Source organism: Copidosoma floridanum, unplaced genomic scaffold, assembly GCF_036245765.1.
Source record: "Copidosoma floridanum isolate Cflo_tuat_1 unplaced genomic scaffold, Cflo_Japanese_pri ptg000027l, whole genome shotgun sequence".
NCBI lineage: Eukaryota > Metazoa > Arthropoda > Insecta > Hymenoptera > Encyrtidae > Copidosoma > Copidosoma floridanum.
This window is the reverse complement of record NW_028321904.1, coordinates 1,791,254-1,815,255: the sequence shown is the minus strand read 5'-3', so window position 1 is coordinate 1,815,255 and position 24,002 is coordinate 1,791,254. Positions and strand designations below refer to the sequence as shown.

Sequence of the window (24,002 nt, the reverse complement as noted above, 5' to 3'; positions counted from 1 at the left end):
AGACCAACTTACTCTTAAAAGGATGCAAAGAGAGGCACTTACGCATCGGAGAAAAATTATAGATGCTTCCTCATATAAGTAATAAGATAAAAACATAAGAATTTATTGCTAAATTAAGTGTTTTTTTCTTTTTCCTACATTGTACTTGCCTGTAAAAAATTAAATGCGTTACTTCTGTAGGACTTAATTTGCAATAATATTGCAAGTGTTTTGTAGTGTACACTTTGGTCGAATAAATAAATTAGTAAATAAAACAGTTTAATGTCAACTTGATCAAGCTTTATATTATACAATGCCTGGCTTAACATGGTACGCAATGTAAGAACTTAGAAAGGTAAGTAATTTGCGAGAATTTCTTAGACTATTATACAAAGATGCGTATAAGTATATTTAAAAAAAAATTATAAAAGGTGTTAAATGCGAATAATTATCTACATGGAAGAGTAACGAGAAGGATAATTAGGAGTTATGCGGATGTTTGCCTAATGCCATCATGATATTAATGTGTATCTTAAAATCACGTACAGTCTGTATAAGCCTTTTTTACTGAAAATGCATGTTCCTATAATATATAGTCAATTATATGGAGTATTTCATGACTCTTTACTACTCCCAAAGTCACCCGCACTACCCTTTACATCCCACCCCCATAAAATAAAAAAAAATTTGTCTTTTTTCTCCGTTATTTAAACCTAACAAATCCTAAGTTTAACTTCTCCCCTATCGTCCACTTTCCTCCTACGCTGCTTCATCACACAATGTGTTTTGTCATTAACAGCAATCCTACCGTCTGCATTTAACCTTTTTTAAAAATTGTTGTGCACGGGAAATATATGTGTATATGTGTATAAAGAATTCACAAGAAATTGTTAATTGAAAGAATTTTATGTAACTATAAAAATTTTACATAGCAAATTAACAAATCCCATACATCATTGGTATTTAAATTATTTTGCATATATTAACATTAGATTGCAAGGGCTTGACTTGAAGTAAGTACTATCTATATCTTAAACTGCGATCGAGATTTTGAAGAAGTTTGATTTAATAAAAGATGTTAATCTAAGAACAACGCAGTTACAATTTTGTTGGGCTATATCACATTGGAAAATGAATACTTTAAGTGTTGGAGGGTAAAAGTAAATGCCTCTGTAGTTTCATAACAAACAACAGTTCACATGGTAAATTATTGTCAATGTCAGGTGATTATTATTGCAACGTTAGTACTACCCTAATACGGCGGAATATAAATACAGCATTTGGATTATCATAAGGCTTACTTTTCTTATTGTTGCTTTTTCATTGAATTATTAAATTTATGGTTGGAATAGAAAAAGATATTTATGTTTATTCAGTACGTTTTAAGTGTAAATATGAGCCTGCACGAAATGTGTCAAAATCTTATAAACAAGTAAAAATATTAGCATTATATTATATAAAAAACGTAGCAAAAAGTATAGTTAGTTCATGATTTAATTATCTTCCTATACAAGCTAGCTTATGACCAAAATTGTTGATTAAAGCAAGCCATTATTTATTTATAAGCATTTATTGAAAAAATATAAAATGTTTTGCTTCAAACGTAGAATGTGATTGTACAAAAAGAAATATACCTGTACAATAAAAATTTATAAATTATGTTTTATTCTTATTAAAATATTACAATTACATATGTAGGTACACATTAACAAACACTATATATTTTCAGAGATCAGCGTACCAAATGCCTATAAGCCATACACAGATTGCTTTTAGAACTTTATTACATCATTTTATCAGTCAATTATTCATTAATAGGAACTTAAAAAGTATTTGCTGTTGTATAGACATTTTTTTTTTACTGAAGCAGCTATGGTCAATATTATTTTTCTAAAAGATATAACAATTTTTTAATTTCTCAAAAAGTTACAAGTTATTTAAGTTAATAGTATGCTTGGTATAATCCCATAGAGAGTAAGAAACTGGAGCACGCAGGACAGTGTAACCTTACCAATATAAATAAAGGTATGTGTTTTTTTAACAAAAAAGCTTATGTATGCAGATTTTTATTGACTTATGCCAACTGTCTAAATCAGTTATCGATGTTTCACGCATTTATCTTAAAGGACTTATAGTCTGCATCAGTCCATTTTTACGTATATTGACCTATATTATAAAGCTGCTTGTGTAGGACATTTGATCTAAACTCCTCATGACTGCCATGCCTCTCACAGACTCTAGTTGACCCTCACTCTTCCCCTACTGCCCTTCACAAAATAAGATCAAATTCCGTTATTTTTTCTCTTATTTTAGCTTACCTTTTTTTTTGTCAAGAACTATCTTAAACTTTAACAGCCTCCCATGGCTTTCCCACATGGTCGCTGCAGAATTTTTCCTAACCTCTCGTTGTGCCCAATACTATTTTGTAAAATCTTACTGAACCTTACTGTTAATTACGGGTCCTGACATCTACCCACACAGGCTCAAGTAAACGTTTTATTAAGTTTCAAAATCGATTTTAGTATAAAAATATAAGTATAAGTATTCACATCATTAAGTTTAAAAATGTATTTTATTAGACAATCATAATGAGATAAGCCTTTAAGAATAAAAAGAAGAAGAAAGTAAAATGGTCTCAAATTGTACAAATTTATTTTCTATGTTTAAATTTTTTATCATCTAAAAAGGCATGAAATAGCAAATTAGTGTGGGTATTGGCGCATGAAATGCGCCAGATGCAGAGCTTCCCTAGTGTATATACTTAATAACTATGCCCCTTGCGCACTCCAAACGCTAATTTTCTACTCTTATTTTAAATATTGGTTGTCTGATTTTATGTATAAATCAGTTACTTAGGTAATATTTGAATTTCTTATTCTTATACTATATAAAAAAACTTAAGTGTATGTTAATGATTTGAATTCAGCTTAGTTTTTAATGTTTTTTACAACTTTTACGATCAGTATAAAATGGACTATGTTTATTACATACATATTTCATTGAAGTAATTGTGGTCCTTCTCAGATATCCCTAAGGAAATTCTAAATAGAATAATAATTGATCTGCAAATCATGATAGCTTATTTAGGTATATGTGAATCTAAACAATATTAAGCTTATTATATAATGAATTGCAAATGTTTAATTCCTTAGAATTTTAAGATTTTTAATACTTTTAGTGCACTGCCTGCATTTTTTGCTTTTTTACTTTATTTTTTTAATTTATAAAAATCGTGTATTTAATTATAAATGTTTTTCACTTCGAATCTCTGACGTAAGAAAATTAATAAGACAAACTTGACCTTGTTCATTTAATTTCTTAAATGCTTCTTTGCTCGCAACTTATTTGTATTTAATGTTACAAATACAAACAATTTATAATAATAACAAACTTAATGATTGATCGAAATTTTCCATAATGAGATAACGACTGTTATATGTGTTTTTTTATAAACATTAATGTAGTAATATTAATTTACCTAAGCAACAACAATTTTTTCCTACTATAACAAACTGCTGCTTAATCACAACACTTGCACATAGTCAAATAAATGAAAAATATTTTTTATTATTTACATTTTCCAAATAACTTAATACCTAATGATTGGAAAAAATTGTTCAATTGTTGTGTATATATATATTTTTTAAACTTTGATATCAAAACTCGAATTGTGGTCACGTTTTTTTTAAATATTATATGTTTTTTCTAATTTTAATTAGATCAAGCAATTTAAGCATTTACTTCTCATGAATTATAAAGGTTTTAGGTGATGCAAATATACACAAATAATTTTCAACAAAAATCGTAGATAATAATGAAAATTTTTATTATTAATCATCTTGTAAATTATCTAAAAAGGATTCTTTAGTTTACAATTTTGACACGTTAAATAACTACTTTTTCACCTATGTCATCAGAAAAATGTTCTAATAAAGCTGGTGTACACACGAGCTGCATTTGACAAATAAAGATTAGTAGTATTTAATACTTAAGGTCTTAAATATTTTATAATTATCTTAATAACTTCAACCAATTCAGGTTACGGTACTGAAAAAGAGTTAGATCTATAATTTTTAAGTATTCAGAACTCCTTTTAAATAGCTCGTAACGAAACTAAAATGATAGGTAAGTTTGATATATTAAGTTCATATTTTGTAAGAAATTTCTGAAACTTTATACACACTGGCAAAGAATAGGATTCGTCTTCATGAATCTATAGCCCTAAAAAGTTTTACAATCAAAATATAAAAATGGTAGCGTTCTTTTGTGCAGCATACATTTTGTGTGACATTCAGAGAATAATATTGTTAAGAACACGTACTTTAACAAAATCAAACTAAGTAAAATTGACTTTTGCCGTAATATTTGTATATAATTTTGACATAGCAAGGCATAAATGTATTTGATGTAAGGTTTGAATGAAGAACCATCCAAAGGTAATATTACTTAGTTGAATTTTGTTAAAGTACAAGTACCAAATAGTCTTATACTACGAATGTCATACAAGATGTACGTGGCACAAAAAAAGACTTTCCGTTTTTATATTTTAATTTTAGAACTTTTCAGGGCTACACATACATAAGGAAGAATAATTTTCATCGCTAGTGCGTATATGGGTTCAGAAATTCTTTACAAAATATGAACTCAACACATCAAACTTACCTAACATTTTAGTTTTGTTAAAAGCTATTTTTCAGGGAATATCACAATTTTTCAGGAAATACCATATACTTTTTCATAAATCTCAATTTAAAAAAACTCAATAACATTAGATATTGCTCATATTAGAAAGTACTGGATAGAAACGATGTCTGTGCAACATAGCTTCGGTGATCTTCAACGATCTCACTTAATTTCTACTGAAAGTTGCTCATTTCAAGATGTTTTAAATATATGAATGAGTTCAAAGGTAAATTCGTACGAATAGTTTGTAAAATATACAGTTTCAGGATTTTCATCTAAGAAGCTTTTTTCTTTTTTTTCTATTATTAAACTACTTTATTACATAATCATCAGCCCTATTTTTAAACTAACTATATTAATTTAATTACTCCTGCCAACAAAATTTTAAGATAAAATACTTTGTAATCATACGGATCAAAAATTATAAATTTGTCATTTATTCACTTAGCTTTTATAATTATTTTTTTTTTTATGTATCGATGATATCCAAACATTCTAAGTTACAGTTATTTAACGCTTAAGGGATTCTTACAATAAAAAATTATTTATTACGAAAATACATATGAAAATTGTAAAAGCGATGTATAAGTTACTAAAACAATTGTTTTTATTAAATGATTTCTTATTTTACTTCTACTTAAGAAAATTGATTACTAATGATTGATTATTAACTACTTTAATCGCTGAGTTAATTGAGGCTTAAGTTGACAGCTTGTTATTCAGGGCACTCTGAAAAATAATTAGAGCTTTGTATCTAATTGATCAGATTGTGTTGATACTATTACAGGTGTGTTACACAATTTATTTAACATAGCAAAAAAAGTATACCAAATAATAATAAAATGTGTTGCTAATTATTAGTCTATTAATCACAAATTTTGATTAAGATACTGAAATTAAGGTGTTTATATTAAGGCACACAAAATTCCGGGTTAGGATAGTAGGATTTTAATGTATTCTTGATACTTAAATTAAAAATTTTCCGTCAAGTAGGTTTACTACCTTGCCAACATCACGTCTTGTTTGTTATTGTTGAAATGGCTGGATACATTTTATATCCTTATAAGTGTAAACATACATATTAAGGGGATGGTTTTACCATGAGAGAGTCATTTCCACTACCCTTCTCTTCTGAGGCATCGTTGTTTCTTACTATTAATCGCATATCTGCATGCCACGGCAGAATTCTATGTACCAGTAGCCTATTTATATTATACTAGTGATGAGGACATTCCAAAAACACCACCTAGTTACGCGGTAGAAAGTAATGAAGCTAAGCCATCCATGGCGGAAAGCAAGCGCTCTACCATCTTAGCTACTGAGAAATCCCAACGCTGCACACTATCTACTGTGGAATTAGGAAGTACCTGAAGCCAATATAACACTGTTAGCAGCTCTGTTTGATTTTAAGAACACGACTATTTCAATTATGCACGGAAAAAATTTGGCTTGCAGCTAACTTAACGATAAGATCATTTCTCGGAGACGGAGCCTGAAAAAATTTTATTTTGAGCATTTTGAGATACACATGTCTCGTGTTCATTGTTCTAACGACTTTTTGACCTTTATTTTTCGGTAAAGCTGTGGAGTAGGATAAAAGAGACTAAATTAAACTAAAATTAATCAGGCATACCGGCAAAAGTACTTGTTTATTAGTATTTGAAAATTCGAGTATGCAAATCTGAAGTAAATAGAAGCACCGTTGCCGAGGCTTCATCTGCTTTCTCAAACTTACCTCACTGTGCTCCGACGTAACTTGATGCTCTTTATTTTTTACTATATATATAATAGGTTGATATATAAACACATAATTCTTGTTCTTAAACTTGTTTTAGTCAACTAAATAACGCGATTCTCACAATTCGTTGGAATTCTCAATAAAAACAGAAATCTCATTTTTGAAGATGGTAGAGATCAATTTGAAAGAGATTATTTAAATGAAAGGGCCGTTGGTAGGCAACTGTAGAAAGTGATATGGAGCTTAGAAGATGTAGGGAAGCTTGCTAAAATATTATTGGATCAAAAATTGCGTGAAATGAGCAAATAACTATTGAATCAAGGTAGTTCACCAGTAGGTTTGCTCACAGTTGAAGCAACTTGATATGTACATACAATACATGCATCGACGTCTTGGGCTGTTGTTGTACGCAAGTGCAAGAAACTAAAAGTATGAAGTGCTGTATAACTATATATAGGTAAAAAAACGAAAAAATCAACAAATAGTTCACTTGTTTATTAAATATCTCAGTAAAATCCACGCTAAGTCCCAACTTTTCAAGTAGAAAGCTCGTGATCTTAGCTGTAAGTCTGTCATTTTTTATTGTATTGTCATGAGCGTTTTTATGGTTATATTTATCTGGTTTGGTAAAAATCGATTACCATTCGTATTTAAATAGGTTTGTAAGTGTGATTTTCGTAGAGCTTTTACACCAAATTTTCCACGCTAAATGAGTCTGAAATTTTAAGTGTAGGTATATTGGAACTTCTACAACAACCTCTTAAATTTTCATCCAGTTCCTGAGACATTTAGGTTTACTGGCAAACCATCTTAAGGGAGAGCTAAGTGGGGCGCTGAGACCCAATTTTGTCTCTACAGTATTATAATATAAGGATAAATATACGTTTTTAAAATGACAATTACAGGTAAAATTAGAACTACTGACTGGTATAGATATGGTTACGTTCAGTGGGCGTGGAATTTTGATGGTATAAGCCAATGTTGCTATCGACATGCTAAGGACCATAATCTATATGAAAAAACAGACTATTGAGGTAATAAAAGTTATAAATATTTAATGAGTCATAAGATTGTTAACATATATAGATGGGCTATGAGCTGTACGTTTGGTGTCCAAGCAAAAGAGTGGATGACTACACTCTACGATGAACAACAATATGTAATTTACCATCATATGCTTCAACAAATTATCCATGGTCTTCGAATAAGAAGAATTGATTGAAACTTACAGTTGCGTCAAAAGCTATAGTTGAAACAATATACATATTTCAACAGTAAAAGACAAAAAATTGCTAACAATATCATAGAAAAAATTTGTACAAGTTATTTTATAATGCTAAATATGAAAATTGATAGAGAATGAGCACAAACGTGTTGACATCTGTTTTAATTATAAATAGAGAGGGCATAACAAAGCTAAGAGTTATATTACTTAACCAAATTTTCATAGCTGTAATATATTTAATGAGCAGTTGTTGGCTGTACAATTAGGACACACCGAAATCTGCAATAAGAACGAAATATGTGCTGTATTAAGCATCTTGGACCCAGTTAAGATACTTGTATATCAATTGTATTATAGCTTCAACATAAGTCAAATGGCTGACCAGTGCTAACTCTTGTATACAAACAAGACACTGATAGTTTCTTGAATAAAATAATAAATAATTATATTTACGATGCGATGCTTAAGAACATCATGGAACTTCACACATGGGACTATTCTACCACTAATTATTTTCACATGCCACATAGCGATAAAAAAATTCTTGGCCTTATAAAGGATGAATGCAATGCAAAAGTCATGTTGGAATTCATGAGGTAGAAGAGTAAAATGTATAGTGTAAGGATTCAGGACCAAAATATATAAAGAAGTTTCATTAAAAGAACCCAAGGGTGTTAAGATTTCAGTAGGATGGCTATGATTATTTGTGCTGATCACATTCAAAACATATGTGAAAATACTAGTATTCGTTAAAAGCAAGAAAGTATCAGATCATGGCATTAAGAGCTCTTTACCGAAAAATAATTATAAATTTGGCTACATATGCATGATGACAAACGCTATTCTTAACTTAGTTATCAGACATCTTATAATATGATAATTACAGTATAGTGGAGGAAGGTCCAGTTAACCATGGTTAAAAGCTAGAAGGTGGGAACACTGCCAATCTGATTAAAAATAAAAAAACCAGGGATTGAAACAATAAATCAAAATAAAGAAATGGGAAAAGAGAAGACCATTTACCCAGAAAAGCCACTGAAAACAGAAAGTAAGTCTACAGGAAGATAGAGGGTGAGTCGCAGTAAAGGTGCTAGCATCATGTGAGTAAGTGTCACAGTCAATAGAGATAATTATACTTTTAGCCAGAGGTTCCTATAAGACTAAACAAAAAGAATAATAGAAGACTCCAAGCAAGCCAATATCTATATAAGTCATCCCTTTTCAAAACGTTGTGCCAGGTAAAAAGGCTTTACTTTTAAAAAGTCAGCAAAATTTCTTCCCACTTTTTCTCTTTTCAAGAAAGACCAAAAAATGCTTGGACAGCCAAAATAATAATTATTGATGAAAAATGTCCTCAAGGAATTTTGCAGTGCTTAATTTAGGTGGCTCTTTTACAAAATGAGTATAAACAGAATAACATAAATCCTTAATAAATCATTTATTAAGCAACAATACACTAACCCTCAAGATTTTAGAGTAGGCTCACGAGTATAAACACAAGAAAAGGATAAATAAAAAGTGAATTCTAAACATGTGCTATCATGGCAACTAAGCATTTCTTACTAAGAACTGTAGCCAATTTATTTATTTACTGATCATTACTACGTAAAAAACTAACACAATAAAGCTTGTGTATTAATAAACATACTGCTATTAAAAAATATATATGTTCACACTAAGCTATGAAAGCCTTTAAGGACTTAATAAAGCTTTATTTTTTCTTTCATATATGTTCACAGACTTAATCAAAAGATAATAACACAAATATAGGCATTAATTTTCGTGTCCTATGTTCAAGGCATAGGTAAGCATCAACTGCTGGTATTTTTAAATTAACTGCAAATTTCACATAATCATTCTGACGAACTTTAGATACCGTGATCCAAAATTTTGAATCAGTACCTTATTCGAGTCAATAAACAACACTAACAAATAGTAGTTTGAAATCAAAATAGTACTAATAAATATTACCTTGATAGTCGCACTTTTTACTCAGGAGTCATAAAACAACCACCTTCCATCGCTACCAAAAGTTTTCTCTCAACAAAAAAATTTTTGAGATAATTCTGCATAAAAAATGCATGGTTAACAAACTGAGAAAGGTCAATACTAGATTTGGGCCACAGGTTGGAGGTGAATTGATTAATAACTATAATATTTTTCTGCCATATAAAATATGCGTAATGACAACTCTTTTCAAATTTAAAGCATTTATTTGTCAAACACACTTGCTATTACACACACACACACACACACACACACACACACACACACACACGCGCGCGCGCGCGCGCGCGCGCGTTTTTAGTCTATGTAATATTTAATTTTATATGTTTATTAATAAAACCAGTTTTCTTCACCAATTTTAAAAATTGAGAAAAATTTCATTTATTTTGCTTAATCCATTGTAAAAAAAAAATTTTCATTCTTTTTATAAAAATTCTTGAAAGATTCTTTATAATCAACTCTTACTATTCTAATTACTTTAGGTATTAGTAAAACCAACCTACTTGACGAAAAATGGCTGTCTACATGTTCGAGAACTTTTTGGCCCGAGGTTACTGTAAAGATTTATCGTTTTCTACTGTTGTTGTTTGTAAAACTCTCCAGAGATAGGTTCACTTCGATAATTTTGGAGGCAGCAAGTAGTTAAATTTGTTCTTGCTACATGTGTGATTGTTAATAACTTTGTCAACCAATTGAGTGGACAACTTTCTTTAAATGCTTATTTTATCTTGCTAATGTGTACTTTATCACTTACGTGAAATTTTAGTTTTAATTTGCTGCTACGTTTGCACGTTTTTTAATTTTTTCAAACCCTTAATTTTGTTTATACCAGAGACATATTTTGGTTTCGTACTAAATTTTCAACGTTTCCTACTGTTATATAACTTAATCAACATTTATAATGTGTAAGACCATTTGTAAATAACTAGTCAGCTGAATTTTTTTTACTTCAGGTCTTTGGACGTACAATAGCTGTTAGTTTAATATTAGTTTATTTCGTATTTTTGCATTAAGTTTAAAAGTTTTAAGCTGTAGAATTCCTTACTGTGGTCAGTTTGCAAGTTTACTAGTAGACTTCAATACTAGTTTTTTTTGTTATTGGTACAGCCTAAGCATGTTTCAAGAAACGTTCATTACAGTTAATATTTATCTATAACCTTAATTTTTACTTGGATAAATCTGCATCTCCACAAAAACTGCTTGCCAAGTCTCATAGAAACCACTTACGTTAAATTTTCGACGAGAATAGTTATGTCTTGCTGCGTTGTAAGGTTCTTTCATATCTTGTTTCATAAGTTACGTGTCTAGATTCGTTTTGTTTAATTATTCATAACAAATCGGAATTTGTTTTAATAATCGATTAAGTGGAAGCTTTTAGTTGACGAAAAAAATATTATTTTCTGATTAATTATTAATTATTACACAGATGTTTTTTTATAAGATTGCATAACGTTTTCGTTAAAAATTCATTTTTCTTGTAATTTTTTTTCTACAATAAAAAATACAAATATCTTTAGCACTCTTTGGCGTGAAACAAAGCACATTATGCTGTTAAGTTTATTGGAGACTGATAACTAACGTGAAGACAGCATGAATAAGGATTTACAGCTGTTGTGTCACGTGAAAACATTGTTACAACGCTTTTTGTTGAATTTTGTTGGGGAAATTATAGATAAGCATAATAAAATGCCTTAAAACTCTAAAATATCATTATCTTGACAATACATATACACGTTTTCATGTAGAATATTCTTCAGTCCATCTCAGACACCTATGATGAGCGTTATATCATACTAGTATGTTACTGAAACTATCATGTAGTGGGCCATGCCACTTAATAAACTTTGTTACTCTCTATCAAGCGACAGTCAAGTCCACTAAGAAGTTAAAACCAACAATCTAACACGGGCTTTTTTGGTCCAGTAATATTTTAAACTGATCTTACTAATATACAAATCAAAGTCCAAAATCTATTGTAATTGCTGACCATGAATACTACTAAGCCAATTTTGCTGAAATTTCGCTCACTGATTTTTTACACTTTTTTATGGATTCTCCAGCCACCGATGATACTATTCTTCAATGGATAGCTGACTTACGTCAAATTTGACTCCACCAAAATAACGGAGGATCGCAAAAAAAAAGGCATGCTTACGTAACACCAGAGGAGACCTTTTAGCCAAAAGCACAACCTGATCTGACACGTCAGGATTTTGTAGCTAAAAAAAAAGTAATGATTTCCAGAGATGTATTTATCTTAAAAATTTTTTAAGCAACACGTAGTTAAATTTATTTTTGTTATAAGTGTAATTGTAAATTATTCTGTCAACCAATTGGGGGTGTAACCTTTTTCAGATGCTTGGTTTATCTTACTTATATGTACTTTATCACTAACCTCTGGGTTTGCTGCTACGTTTGCACCTTTTTTTGAATTTTATCAAAACGTGAATTTGTTTTCTAGCAGTAACATTTTCTGGTTGTATACTTATTTTTGAATATTTCCCATCTCACTAATAGATAGATCTCGTTCCTAAAAACTAGCGTACTTGCTAAATTCAAGAAATTTTTTATGCTAGTTCTTGAAATTTTTTAGATTGTTTTCGCATAGTTTTTTTCTTCAAAAAATTATTAACAATTTAAAAAAATAAGTTCAAAGTCTTGCAAAAGTTTGCAAGCTTTGCACTTGAGTTTAATTAAATCTGCTAGGTGGTATCAAAGTAACATTGTAATAACCTGCAATTAAATTAAATAAGTGTGGTTCTAATAGGCCGGAGCATTTTGTTGACTATTATATCATCCAGAGAATGACCAAAAAACAAAGTATTCCTCGGTTAGCTGCATACCTTCTTTCAACAAGCTCTCCATGTGTAGAGACTTTAAGGTCAATAGTCAAGCTACCCTGGGTCCAGATACCTGAGCTACGTGATCTCCATCGGATAACAAATGTGTGCCACTTACAAAAGGCCAAATCTGGTGTGTTCAATTATCAGCCTATAGCCTATCAATTACTAAGATCTTATAATATTTACTATTGATTATTATACAGAAAAGCTGCTCTGCTAGAATATACTAATTTTTAAGTTTTGAAAAAAGTATTAAACTAAAAAAGTTGGTTGACTAAAAACATAATTTATTATTTAATTGAGTTCATAATTAAAATTAAATTAGTTCACAAACCGTAAATTAAAATTTATATTAAAAATAAGTTACCAACCATACCATGAGAAGAAGTAACTGAATTTTGTACATCGTGGCCACTTGGTTTGTGTAGAGAAAGTGACTGATTTAAATTTTAAGGAAAGTTTTTTTTTCTCAGAATTGGTCAAAAAAATAAGAAGTAACATTCAGTAAAATTTAAAATGGTGACTCGACGTGGTGTGGTATCAAGGGGACTGGCATGGAGTAGTTTGACGAAGGAGGTGGGGTAAAGGGAGGGTACAGTACAAAAATTCACTTCCGTCTCTTATTTTTTCAAGATCAGAATTCTGAAATTGTTGATTTACTCTTTGGCACAACACACCTATAGAAGTAAAGCTTGAATTCTCATACTGATTTTTAATGGTATACGTAATGCTTAATTATCAAGAGGCATTATTACAATTTACAAAGATTTTTTAAGAAAAGTCAAAGTTTTATGTAACAATTGAACAATTTGTACAGCTCTTTTGCGAAATCTCAAACATGCAGTTTAGAAGAGGTCATTAATTCCACATGAGCCAGCCTGACACGCCATGCATTTGTAAACATGCATATTATAGTATAGTCTTGATAATATATTCATTTTGACAAGACAAGTTTGAGAAGCAGATAATGCCCTGACTAATAAGCTACTATTTACATAATAATCGTATAACGGAATTTTGGAACCGGGAAGAAGTATGATTTTTATAGATATTTTCGATTTTGTTTTTGACCCTCTTTACCTAAGAAATAATAGCTTTGACGAAACAATGTTTCTGAAATAAAGGTGATGTCAATGAAAGTTTATCTTCTTACGTTTGTATTAAAATATTGCCATGAACATTTGTACATTTAACTATCCAAGAATCCAATATTAATCAAAAACGTAGCACATTACGGCATAGCGTTGTGGGCTTTTAGCGAAAAAAAGAGCAATATGAGGTCTTATAAAATTGTTAAAAACCCATTATTGCAATGCACCAAATGTAAAGAAAGCCTTACTTTTACATGGTTGTCATAGAAAAAACGACTTTATTTTAATAAAATAAGTTAAGAATTTATCTAACACTTTACAAAGACACATAACATTTTTCAGCACTACCACCTCTCAACTTTAATTTTTGGTTTAAGAAAATTATCAAATTGACACACCTGTACCACTGGTTCATTAAAACAAACAAACTAAAGAAATATTTGCAATATCCTTGACCTTTGTTGAAAAAAAAATGTTTGAATTGGAATGCCAAGATTCTATCGCGTGCATTGGTGAGAGCATTTTTCATTAAAATATGAAACTTGTCAGATTTCGGTCCTACAATTGAAACAGCATGCAAATCTATACAATTTCTTCTAGTTCTCTAAGCTGCATTAATTTATTATTTATGTTAAAAACTATGAGAACTTGTGCTGAAAAAAATGCAAGAATCCATATTTTCAATTTAGGCGTCCTCAAAATTCTTCGTTTAAAACAGAGACACAAGCCCATCACGGTGATTCAGATTATTATTGTATCCTTATCGAAAGCGATACTTTCCTATAATCTGAATTTAATTTTTTGGCAGGATGCATCCCTCGATTATTCATAAGTGTTTACAGATAGATGTCTTTTAACACAACGTTATTATCAACTATAACATAAAATAAACTTTTTTTGGTAGAATGACTCATATTAAATGCAATTAGTTTATTTCATGAATCTCATTCTTAGGAGACTCATTGAACTAACATTCATTTTTCAATTAGAGAAGCAATACATTACTATGTGTAATATACTGTAGATGGTTGTAGTGCTTTGACAAGTAGATTGCTTAAGAGAATTTTTTTTGATCTTCATAAACATGACTCATATTTTTTCTTTTCTTTTAAATTATGAGTGTGCTTTGCACCTTTTAGGTAACTGTAAGTGTGTCAGATTGCATAAACCGATAACAATAGGTTTCTTAAACTTTATTTAAATTAAGTTTCCTTACAGTTGTATGTACGTATCTATTATTCATCGTGTAGTTGCAATTATTCTTATTCGATTGGAAATCATTTAATTGCAGCTTGCTGAGAAATGTATATTATTTATAAAAAAATTAAGTTGTAAAATATGCATAAAGAAGTACATGCATTCATACAAAATTTTTCATTTTTTTCAATCAACATTATTTTTCAGGTATTATTTTTTGTAAAATAACTACTTCCTGGTTAGTTTTATTTAAGAATTTGTATTACTTGAATAACAAAAATTTTTTATCTAATTACTGAAAAACATACAAATAAGCAATTTCACAAGTGTTACTTATTTGTGGTTAATTGTACATTTAATTACTTAGGTTTTTGAAAGCTAAGATCCTTCTAACCGAAGTACAAGAGTTACCGTTTTAATGTTCTAAAAGAGGAGAATGGCTTTCAGAAATAGTAATAATAATTAGAAGATATTAGTGTAAAAGCAGTTTTTACTAATACTTGTGAAAAATTACTGCAGCATTTTGACCAATGTTCCGGTAACATTATTACCACTATTAAATACAACACTTAAATCTTTAGTAAAATCCCCATCATTTAAATAAGACATTACCTTATCTTTGAAATATTTCATCAATATCTTTGCAATGGAAAATGCTATATGAAATGTACCCTAACGGGCAAACTGTGATTTATATCATTTATGAAATGTCGAAATTACATCTCTCGTATTTTTGCAACCTTACCTGAAAAATAACTAAAATTACTTATGGTACGACACTTTATGCTCTAGCAAAATAATACAAAAACTTTAAAATATTTTAGCAATGCTGAAATAACACGAAATGCTATAAGAATAATGATAATATAAGCTATTACTAAGATGGCTTGTGTTAAAAATTATTAATAATTAGTATTGAATTCGATATTACGTAGGAATTCAAGTTTTTTTCTATCATTGTATTCATGAATCGGTTGTAGCTGTCTTAAATTTTTTATAAAATTCCAATAACGTTTTTGAGGAGATATGCAAACTTTCTACTTTTTTTGTTATACTCAACTTTGCAAGGCTAATCTTAAAGATTTTCTTACCTTTTTAGAATTCTATTACAGTCAAGTATTAATCTGGATCGTGCTTGCTAACAAAAAGACGAAATCTATTCTAAAATCCACCATGTGTGTTGTAGGTTTTATAAGGCCAGTGGGTATGCTGATTTCATTTCTATGAATTGCGAGGTAAAGGTAATGCTTGTTTTCTATTGCCATTAGATGAGTCACATAATTTACTTTTAAGTTCTTTCAAATAGGCATATTCTATGCAGTTCATCGTGTAGGGATCCAAGAATGCAAAATGAACATAGATTGTATGTAGATGTATAACTTTTTTTTGCATTTATTTCTATTTGTAAGGAACATTCACAGATCATTCCATAAGGTATCTAACTCTATGGTGACTGAAGGTTTGATAACTAATTGAAATCAAAAGTGTTGAGAATTGCTTCCGATCAGTGACTAGTATTTAGAAAAAGATTGTGGGCGCTGGGTAGTTTAGAAGTATGGATTTAGGAACAACACTTTAAGGTATTTCGTTGTTCAGTATTTGTCTATTTTGGAATTTATCCAATTGAGTAAATGGTTTTAAGCATGCGTCTAGCAATGGTTTTAAAAGTAAATGTTACAACTATGATGTCCCTTTCTTTATATATAACCCCTATGAGTTGGTGGTAGTTAGAAATTGGCTAAGAATTTCATTTGTTTCGAGAAATCTCTAAGATTAGAAACCAACACACAATCACTATTAGTGATTTTATGTTGGGAGGTGAGCTCGTTTCCCAGTGAAAGAGAGCGAAGTTTTTCAGGTCACCAGTTGTATAAAGAAAAAAACTCTAAAGTAGCTTTTATTTAAATTTAAATTAAGCATTGAATAATGTATTATTATCTGCAATACAAACAGCGATCACTTTTGATTATTGCTTCATAAATTTTTTCTTTGGTAATTCTTCCTTATTCTGAAAAAATTTATTTATATCTCCATAGATGAAAATTAAATTCTTATACGTTGAAACTATCTTAAATTTTTATATTTAAAATTTAACATATAAAAGTTAATTTCTTATCTACTCATAAACTTAGCAAGAGAAAACACAATCAAAATTTCTAATTAATTTAATTGTAAAGTCAATAACAAAACCAACTTATACTTAAATTCTCGAATAAACTTTAAATAATATTATGACTCACAGTTACCTGTGGAGATGTAAGTGTAAATAGATAATTACAATTAATTAGATCGATTTCAATAATAAGCACAATTTTTAAAGTACAGAACCAAAGTTTTTCTATTTTATTTCAAAGGATTCAACCACGTTGAGACGAATTGAGTTTTAATATTTAATGCAAGATTAAATTATATTTTTAACTTTATTTTTTGCCGAACCATATTTCAAATGATTTTAAATTTTCTGCAGGGCTTGGTCGCCCTCTGTGACCTTGGGTATCTCGAGCACAGGTCTAGTAATCTACCCAGATACTTTGCCTAAGGAGCGCCATCGCTATTCATAGTATCTCTACTACTTGGTGGCTCTCTCTCTTTCGGCTCGTGCGCGTCATGGTAAGTACCAGTGGTTGGGAGGGTTCCAGGTCTAGGAAGGCAGTAGATCTCCTCGTCCCAGATTTTCTGGAGGAGAAACATGCTTCTTCGGGCGTCAGCACCTTTTATATTCAACTTGCAGATAATTTGGCGCCGTAATTTGCGCTATCTCTCTGCGTACTATCGATTATACATCGATTATGCATATTCGCTGATAATTATGGCGCATATCTTATCTTGCTTCATAGGCGTTATTTACATTGCACACTATATGCTTTGCTCGGACTCCTAAAACTTTTACTTGGCAAATGCAATGCATTTTCATTAATCATTTGAAAAACAGTTCAACGAATAAAAAAATATAAATAGGAATAAACAGTGTATATGTTAAACTTTCAGGTGATTAGGAATCCCCCCTTGCACATCTACAGACCACATATTACTTTTTAATGTGTCAGTACATCAATTGAGTCTTTTTTCTTACTTAACAACTTAGGTGTTATTCTGTACCTAAATAATCTGCATTAAATTACAGAAAAGAAATCTTCAATGGTGTTGAATACGCCTATAAATAAGATATTTTAAAACCTACAATAAAGAAGTAACTATTACTCCAGCATTAATTTTTAATACTATATACAAGTATGACTGTGATAAATGTAACAACTTCTTAAGCCCACAGTATAATGTAAAAAAAAAATAATTGCCATTTATGATAAATAAAATCTAAAGAGTATGTTTGTCAGCTTAGAATATAAAAAGTTAAGACCCAGATAATTTCCTTGATGACTTTGTAATAACAAACAGGAGAAATATGTGTTAAAATATCATATGTTATATTAAGACAGAAAAAGATAATTTTGCTTTCAGGAAATATTTATATTGGAATGAAACTATTATCTACATGTTGAATTCTGCGCAATCGTCGTATGGATCTTGATTCAATAATAGTTTCGTAGATTGTGACAACGTCAAGGCTCTTTTACGCTTTTAAGATGGTACTACTTATAAACAACCACGATCGGTTTTTTCAAATTTTGAATTTGAAGTAATTATTTAACAAGTATAGTTAAAGTACAATATAAATTTCAGATCTCTCATTTAGGAGTTGCATAAAAACAGAATTCTTTTCTGTTGGTAAAATAAGCACGAAATCATTATGCACATGCAAACAAATCATGTTACGAAAACAAAGTTCTAAGAAGCCCCCGTTCAAACTACTCAATAATATCGTTTTGTGTCAGAACCTTTTCAATAGAAATAAAACGTTTTTTTTCGTAATTTTTTAAGGTATAGGTATAGATATTTTAGAGGCTTGTCTTTCTTGACATAGCAAAAAATTTTGTGGAAGAAGGTCGTTTCCTATTGGGTATGCAACTTAGTATCGATCTGTATTTTGTAGCTGGTTGACATAATCTCAAAATTTTTTCCAGCCAAATTGTAATGTAGTTAGTTTGAGAATGGACATCAGCATACGACTTGTTTCTCTTTACTATATAACCCATTATTACTCTTGTAAAAGCCTTTTTACGTTGATCCTAAAGAAGCCATAACAGATAACTCTAAATCGAGTTCCTCATGAAAAAAGTTGTTTACACGTATCGTTGACTACTTTTAAGATTTAACTCTTATGTATCATGCTGCTGAAACATTTAGGCTAAAAATAGCTGTATTAAGACAGCCTAAACGTTGAAAAAAAGCAACAAAGTGAATAACAGACAAACTATTAGTATTGCGCTATTTAGTTTTCAGCTAAAGTAACTTTTTTAACCATATACGTCTCATATTTAATGAACTATTCAACTGAATTTCTTAGGAATAGAGAATAAATAAAATTTGTGTAGTTATTGCTTTTTTACACCAAACAAATCAACATATGCCAAAAAACTTTTTTTTCTATAAAGGATCTTGTTAGCTTTACTTGTGTACCAATTTTTCATAGAAAAAATTAAGTGATTATTATCAGATGAGATTTTTAAAGTATCTGTGATGTTTTCTCATCGTGTACTAAAATAAAAGGGTTTTTTAAAACTAATGTTACTAATTTTTAGTTGTATGCATTTACCGTACATCAGTATCAAAGTAATTAAATCATGGTTCTCTCTAATTCCCTTAAAAAATAATAAAATTTTATAACATTTTGCAAATAAAGAAGTTATCCCTAGCATCTTTGTTCTTTTAAGAAAAATGTAACGTTTGCTTAAAAATTATTGACCCTTTGAGCTTGAGTCCTAATTGCTAAAATACCTTGTACCACCCTAGTCGAAGAAAATTTTTTACTTACCTCTCACGAACGTTGTTCGCTTGTCGCCGTTCTTTTTCGCGCACTGCTTTAGTACCTGGATCATCAGCATCTTCATCAGCGCTTGAACTACAAGTTTAAATAATATATAAAATTATTTTCATATACCTTATTAATTTTTTCTTATGGACTATATTATATGAATCTTAACACTAAACAAGCACATACGTGCCTGTGATATTTTAATACAAGAAATTTTTTTTAAATAAAAGGCATGAAAAGTATAAAGGTTTTTAACCATCGTATTTTTTATTCGTCACTTATTGCATTTCTTAGTATTGTTATTATTATTACGGCAAACTTTCACTATAAGTAATACACAAATATTATATAAATCTGCAATCACTAGCATATTTTCATTAGTTTTAATTACTTTTTTAATGACGCTTTTATTGGATTGTAAAATATTCAAGTTTTATTTACAGGATCACTCATGAGAATTTCAGCCAGAACACTGTTTAAAAAAAAAAAAGTGTATCAACCGAAGCAAAATGGTATAAAATCATATTTTTAACACACACTTTTATACCTAGTTGGCTGTCAAATTCATTAAGAGAAGTAAAAGAATGGGAAATAACCAGACTCTGGAACTCGGAATCCCCCGGTAAGAACGAAGTTCTCACAAGTACATAGAATTCACATGTATATGGTAAAATAAAAGGTTCGTAAATATATGTGAGTTCAATATGTTCTTTTTCCATGGATTATGGAGGTATATTTATGTCTTCTATGTACATTTTCCTATCATGTATGAAAGGCTTGGGAATATTTTAAATAACTTTAAAGGTTATTGTTAGGAGACAAAAGAAAAATATATCTTATATTTTTGTAATAATTTTGCTAATATGCTAAAATGATTCCACAAATTTTAAACATTGATTTTACAGTAAAATATTAAAAATACTGAAATTTAAGGTTATGTCTTCACATAACTCTATACCTCTCTTTTTGTGTGCCACAATAATTTTTTTCCGCTTTAAAGAACCTGTAAAACTTGTTATTTTTTCTGTCTTGCTTCCTTTTAGATATATGACATATTTTTAATATTTGAATGTTATGTGCACCATAACCATGGATAAACGTTTCTGCATTATTATTAGCCCGTACTTAACTTAATATAACTTTTCCAAGGATTTTCCATCAACACTTCATCAAGATACATTGAAAACATTAAAAATCGAGGTTATGTTTTTTTAAACTTAATGCCTTTGTTATTGTGTGTCACTTTATTTTTATTCCCTGAAGAAAACCCGTAAGACTCGTTATTTTTACTCTACCTTGCTGCCTTTTAAAGATATAGCGTACTTTACAATATTTAGAGGTTATACCACATTATTGATACTGAGATAAATACCCATTTAATCAGTACTGGCTATCTGCATCGATCTGCCATATGTAAAAACTATTTGTTAATGTATTTTATTAAAGTAATGATATTAACTAGTATGACTACTATATTGTATTACTATTAGCTACTTTATTTTCTACACATGCGCGCAGGCAAACATTTACACAATTGCACAGTAAAAGTAGAAAGTCCACACATACACTCATCAAACATGCACACTTTCATGGTTACATCCATAATTCCGTGAACAAGTTACACTCACATACATACGTGCATGTATGCATTGTATACGAGAATACGGCACACAATTATACACTACAACATGCTCCTCAGCTTCAATGAGTGTGAGAGTTGTGTATGCAGGCCAACTAAAAAATTGCTCCCATGTATTTGAATAACATCCATTTGCAAAAATTCTTTTTGCATTTGATTCATAATCGTCCCTTCACTACCTGGCTTTCTCTCTCCCTCTCTCTGTATGTCACCGCTATGACACTGCCTTCCCCATCCCTACAAATGCGCCCTCTTTCCTTACGCTTTCTGGCTGATGGATCTCTGCGCTGGTGGCTCTCTCTCCATGTCGCCACTGCTGCTTAGTATCCCCCCTAAAAGAACTTTCTTTTTTTTTACACTTTCTGGATGTGAGGTCCCCATTTCCAACCATTTTTGTATACAGGAAATACTCAAGGAATATATATCCCATCGTAACCTGCGGTAAAGAACTTCGTTCTAAAAACGAGTGAATGTTTGGTGATAACTGAACGTACACTTTTATTTCCGAAGTATACATATGAAAAATTAGACAATAAAACTATAACAAGAGTTAAATAAATACTTTAACATAAAATCATAACCTGCATTAATTAGTTATAACCGGTTTCAGGATTGCAGGGCAAGAAATATAAATTTTATCATTTTCCTGTACTCATAAGCCAAATAAATGAACAGAAACAAAAAAAATATAAAAACTGTTTGAATCTATTACATGTAAGCTTTTCAATTTCACCCTACGTCATTTTAGTTGTTTTTAACTAAGATAAATCTAGACCTACACTGCTCTACTTGCATGTCATACCGTGTCGTCTCACTTTTACTTTTTACATCGCAAGTCTAACCTTGAAAAAAGCATTTGTAAGAAAACTTATCTCACTATCAAAAATTGCAGGTAGGAGTCTATTAGCTTATATTCTTAAAATACTTTTTTAAGCCTTTCTTTATCGTTAAGTGACAATTTACGTAAATCAATCAATTTTTTATTTTTATTCTATTTCATTCCCAATCTATTCCTAATAATGAAATTTTAAGACTCTTAAAAAAGTTATACTTAATAAAAATCGTCAACTAACAAAACTTACTGTGTACTTTGTGGCTCTCTGAAGAGACAATCAAAGCGAGCCACAATGCCTAAACACATGAAGTCAGCAACTACCAGCCTCGTAGCATGTAAGACAAAAAAGTTTTAACGAAAGCTTCATGCAAGATGCATTTTTTTGTGTGGCGTGTCAGTGAGTAGCTTTCTACCGCACATTAAGTGTGGTTCTTAATTATTACTCTAATATTTTAATGTAAGTGGTTATAATTACTTGATAAATAAATTATAATTTATTGTAAAACTAATTAAAGAAGAAGAAGTATACTAGATTATGCAGGATATTTTATTAACTGAAATCTAATCAAGTCAATAACATTAAAAGAAGCAGCACTGAAGAATCACATAAAATGAAAAAATAAAAAATAAAAGGTATGCCGAGAGTTAAATTTTACAATTTACGTACTCCTTTCCCCATTGTACAAACAAACAAATAGTTGGACTATCTGCCATCTTGCAGCCTGTGAAGGAGCGTGAGACTGTGGTCCATAATTTTTGGTTTCAAACTGAAGGCAAAATTAAATACTATTAATTCTTATTTAACAAAAATTGTTAGATGAGCTTGGTTTCTGGTCTCTAGCTATACGTTTGTTTAGTATATGTTATCTTATTACTATTTTGAAAGAATCACCAAGTTCTATTCAAAGAAGTATGTTAATAAATGATGCGTAACATCCAATATAGCATTGGGCGTGGACGCGTATATGCTGTGCCTTAGCGGAGAGCATGGTACATGCAGTATTTCGTGATAAATTAAAAAATGGGAGTAAATAAAAAATCTTACTAATATATAAAGCAGAAGCGCTAAAACGGTTGTAATCGCTAACCGCGAAAACTACTGAACCGCTTTTGTTGAAATTTTGCACACTGATTCATGATACTTCCTAGATGGTTTTAGTATAGTTTTTATCTTAAAATATTTAATAACAATAGCAATAAATGAGCTCAAAGTTTTGCAATAATATGCCAGCTTTTCACTTTAGTCCAGTAAAATCCGCTAGGTGGCGTCGACATAAAATCGAAGCTACCTGCAACATTATTAAATAAGTGTGGTTGTAATAGGCTGGAGCGTCTCCATAGTATTATAGTCGAGCTTCGGCAACTCAACGAGCTGTATTGAGAATGCTGATAATAGTCTTGCAACTGGGTATCCCGGTTACGGACGACACTCTTCTCTAAGGGGAAAGGGACCTAAGTATCCAGTCACCCTGAATCTCGACGAGTGCGGTTAAAAAAAAAAAAAATAATTCCAACCGATGCCATCTCTGCCACAATACCAGGAGACATATCCAGCCAGAGCACAATCTGGTTCAACTCATCAGAGTTGTAAGGGAGTAGTCCCACAATCCCACCTGGTGCAGTTAGAGAATTTGTGGCTACAAATGTAAGCTAGGAAAGAAAACAGCTCTGAGCTCTGAGAGGCATGGGCAGCCCCAACGGCTACCTTCTTGGTCGTCGCGTCCCCAATGCGCTTACCCATATGTTCCCGTCTAACGATGAGCGGTTGGTTATCCGGGAAACGACCCGAGACAAGATATTCTTTGGTCAGCAGCGTACCTCCCTCTATCACTGTCTCCGTACATCGAGACTCCCAGGGTGAGAATCAAGCAACCGTAGCCAGGCTCTTCATC

General features: G+C 30.5%; 1 protein-coding gene across 3 annotated transcripts in view; it reads right to left on the bottom strand.

Annotated features, from left to right (window-relative positions):
• The window catches only part of da (transcription factor daughterless), a 632,912-nt gene that overhangs the window by 199,920 nt on the left and 408,990 nt on the right, over positions 1-24,002 (bottom strand). For all 3 annotated transcript variants that reach the window (XM_089595689.1, XM_089595691.1, XM_089595690.1), the window contains one exon: positions 19,637-19,723. In XM_089595689.1, the coding sequence (XP_089451815.1) occupies positions 19,637-19,723 (87 nt within the window). The remainder of the gene's footprint in view (positions 1-19,636; positions 19,724-24,002) is intronic.